At 39.4% G+C, this 2,592-nt stretch overlaps 1 protein-coding gene across 1 annotated transcript; it reads left to right on the top strand.

Moving 5' to 3' along the window:
* Positions 1-2,010: 2,010 nt before the first annotated feature.
* On the top strand, positions 2,011-2,376 carry LOC137655587 (uncharacterized). Its single transcript, XM_068389487.1, has one exon. The coding sequence runs from the start codon at positions 2,011-2,013 to the stop codon at positions 2,374-2,376; it is 366 nt and encodes a 121-aa protein (XP_068245588.1).
* Positions 2,377-2,592: the final 216 nt, after the last annotated feature.

The raw sequence follows: 2,592 nt of genomic DNA, 5'->3' as shown, positions 1-2,592 counted from the left end.
TCAATTGGGATTAGACCAGTTAAGTAATACAAATTATTTTACAGTAATCTTTTTAATTACTTATACATTATTCTTCTAAATCATAATGAGATTTTCTTCTCGAATAACCTGAACACTTTTGTTAACTTTTACCTTTTTAGGACTAACATATTTTGCGTATATTCATAGTGTCTTCAGGAAGGAAAATATTTTGAGAAATCTCTATTTTCGCTTCCACTAATAAGATCTTCCAATAGGCAAAGCATAGCTGAAGTTTATACAGTATCAATAGATTTTTCATAATCTATAAATGTTATACATAAGGGTTTATCATACCCTGCAAATTTTTATAGTAGATATATATATATATATATATATATATATATATATATATATATAGAAATAAATTTCTACCTCATACTTGGGATCGAACGCTAGCCCCTTCTAATGAAAGGCCAGGTCGAAACCAACCATGTCACGAGAGCCCATAAAAGAATTGGAACCTGACGCTAACAGCTGTCCGAGGATTTACCTGGCGAGACATCAGTCTCTTACCAGCGAGTTTTACCCAATTCCCCGGGCCACCACGTGACACAATTGGTAGTAATTCATTCAAATTACCCCTAATGAGTCAATATGGATAAATATCAACACAACATCGTGTTCAAAATAGAAATAAATTTCTACCTCATACTTGGGATCGAACGCTAGCCCCTTCTAATGAAAGGCCAGGTCGAAACCAACCATGTCACGAGAGCCCATAAAAGAATTGGAACCTGACGCTAACAGCTGCCCGAGGATTTACCTGGCGAGACATCAGTCTCTTACCAGCGAGTTTTACCCAATTCCCCGGGCCACCACGTGACACAATTGGTAGTAATTCTTTCAAATTACCCCTAATGAGTCAATATGGATAAATATCAACACAACATCGTGTTCAAAATAGAAATAAATTTCTACCTCATACTTGGGATCGAACGCTAGCCCCTTCTAATGAAAGGCCAGGTCGAAACCAACCATGTCACGAGAGCCCATAAAAGAATTGGAACCTGACGCTAACAGCTGTCCGAGGATTTACCTGGCGAGACATCAGTCTCTTACCAGCGAGTTTTACCCAATTCCCCGGGCCACCACGTGACACAATTGGTAGTAATTCATTCAAATTACCCCTAATGAGTCAATATGGATAAATATCAACACAACATCGTGTTCAAAATAGAAATAAATTTCTATCTCATACTTGGGATCGAACGCTAGCCCCTTCTAATGAAAGGCCAGGTCGAAACCAACCATGTCACGAGAGCCCATAAAAGAATTGGAACCTGACGCTTACCTCCAAGGCACATTAAAAAAAAGAAGAAAAAACTAACATGGAAATATAACATGATGCAATACCTCATGAAAGCATAAAAAAAAAAAAAATTATGCAAGCCCTTGTTTTCAAACCTTTTATTGCTTGTACAAAATACTAAAATAATTTACATAGGATTTTGTAACAAACTGCTTGAAAAAAAAGTTAATTCTTGAAAATAACATAAATTTACATATACTGACTTCAATGATAGACAAAATTATGAAAGTATTTTACAATTTACATAGAAATAATTATACCTACAAGAGAGGAACTCATCTTATGAGCTGGCTACACACCTCTTAAACACACAAATAAAATACATGAATAAAATATATACTGTACGATAGACCAGCTTCGTAAGAATATATATATATATATATATATATATATATATATATATATATATATATATATATATATATATATATATATATATATATATATATATATATATATATATATATATATATATATATATATAGAATGCCTGACAAAACCCCCACCCGACTAAAACCCCCACCGACGAAACACCCACTGACTAAACCCCCACCCGACTAAAACCCCCACCGACGAAACACCCACTGACTAAACCCCCACCCGACAAAACCCCCACATGACAAAAACACCAACCGACAAAATCTCCACATGACAAAAAACCTACCCGACAAAATCCTCACATGACAAAAACCCCACCCGACAAAACCCCCACCGACGAAACCCCCACTGACAAAACCCCCACCCGACAAAAACCCCCACATGACAAAAACCCAACCGACAAAATCCCCCCTCGACAAAAGCCCCACCCGACAAAACCCCCACATGACAAAAACACCAACCGACAAAATCTCCATATGACAAAAACCCCACCCGACAAAACCCCCACCGACGAAACCCCCACTGACAAAACCCCCACCCGACAAAACCCCCACATGACAAAAACCCCAACCGACAAAATCCCCACTCGACAAAAGCCCCACCCGACAAAATCCCCACATGACAAAACCCCCACCCGACAAAACCCCCACGGACGAAACCCCTACTGACAAAACTCCCACCCGACAAAACCCCCATATGACAAAAACTCCAACCGACAAAATCCCCACATGACAAAAACCCCACCCGACAAAACCCCCAGATGACAAAAACCCCACCCAACAAAATCCCCACATGACAACCCTCCCCCCCCCCCCCCCGACAAAACCCCCACCGACGAAACCCCCACTGACAAAACCCCTACCCGACCAAACCCCCACATGACA

This window comes from Palaemon carinicauda, chromosome 16 (assembly GCF_036898095.1).
Source record: "Palaemon carinicauda isolate YSFRI2023 chromosome 16, ASM3689809v2, whole genome shotgun sequence".
NCBI lineage: Eukaryota > Metazoa > Arthropoda > Malacostraca > Decapoda > Palaemonidae > Palaemon > Palaemon carinicauda.
The sequence above is the reverse complement of the archived record's forward strand: the minus strand, read 5'-3'. Positions and strand labels throughout refer to the sequence as shown.

Excerpts from the sequence above, each read along its gene's own strand:
- LOC137655587 (XM_068389487.1), top strand. The coding sequence starts at position 2,011 with ATGACAAAAACCCCACCCGACAAAACCCCCACCGACGAAACCCCCACT.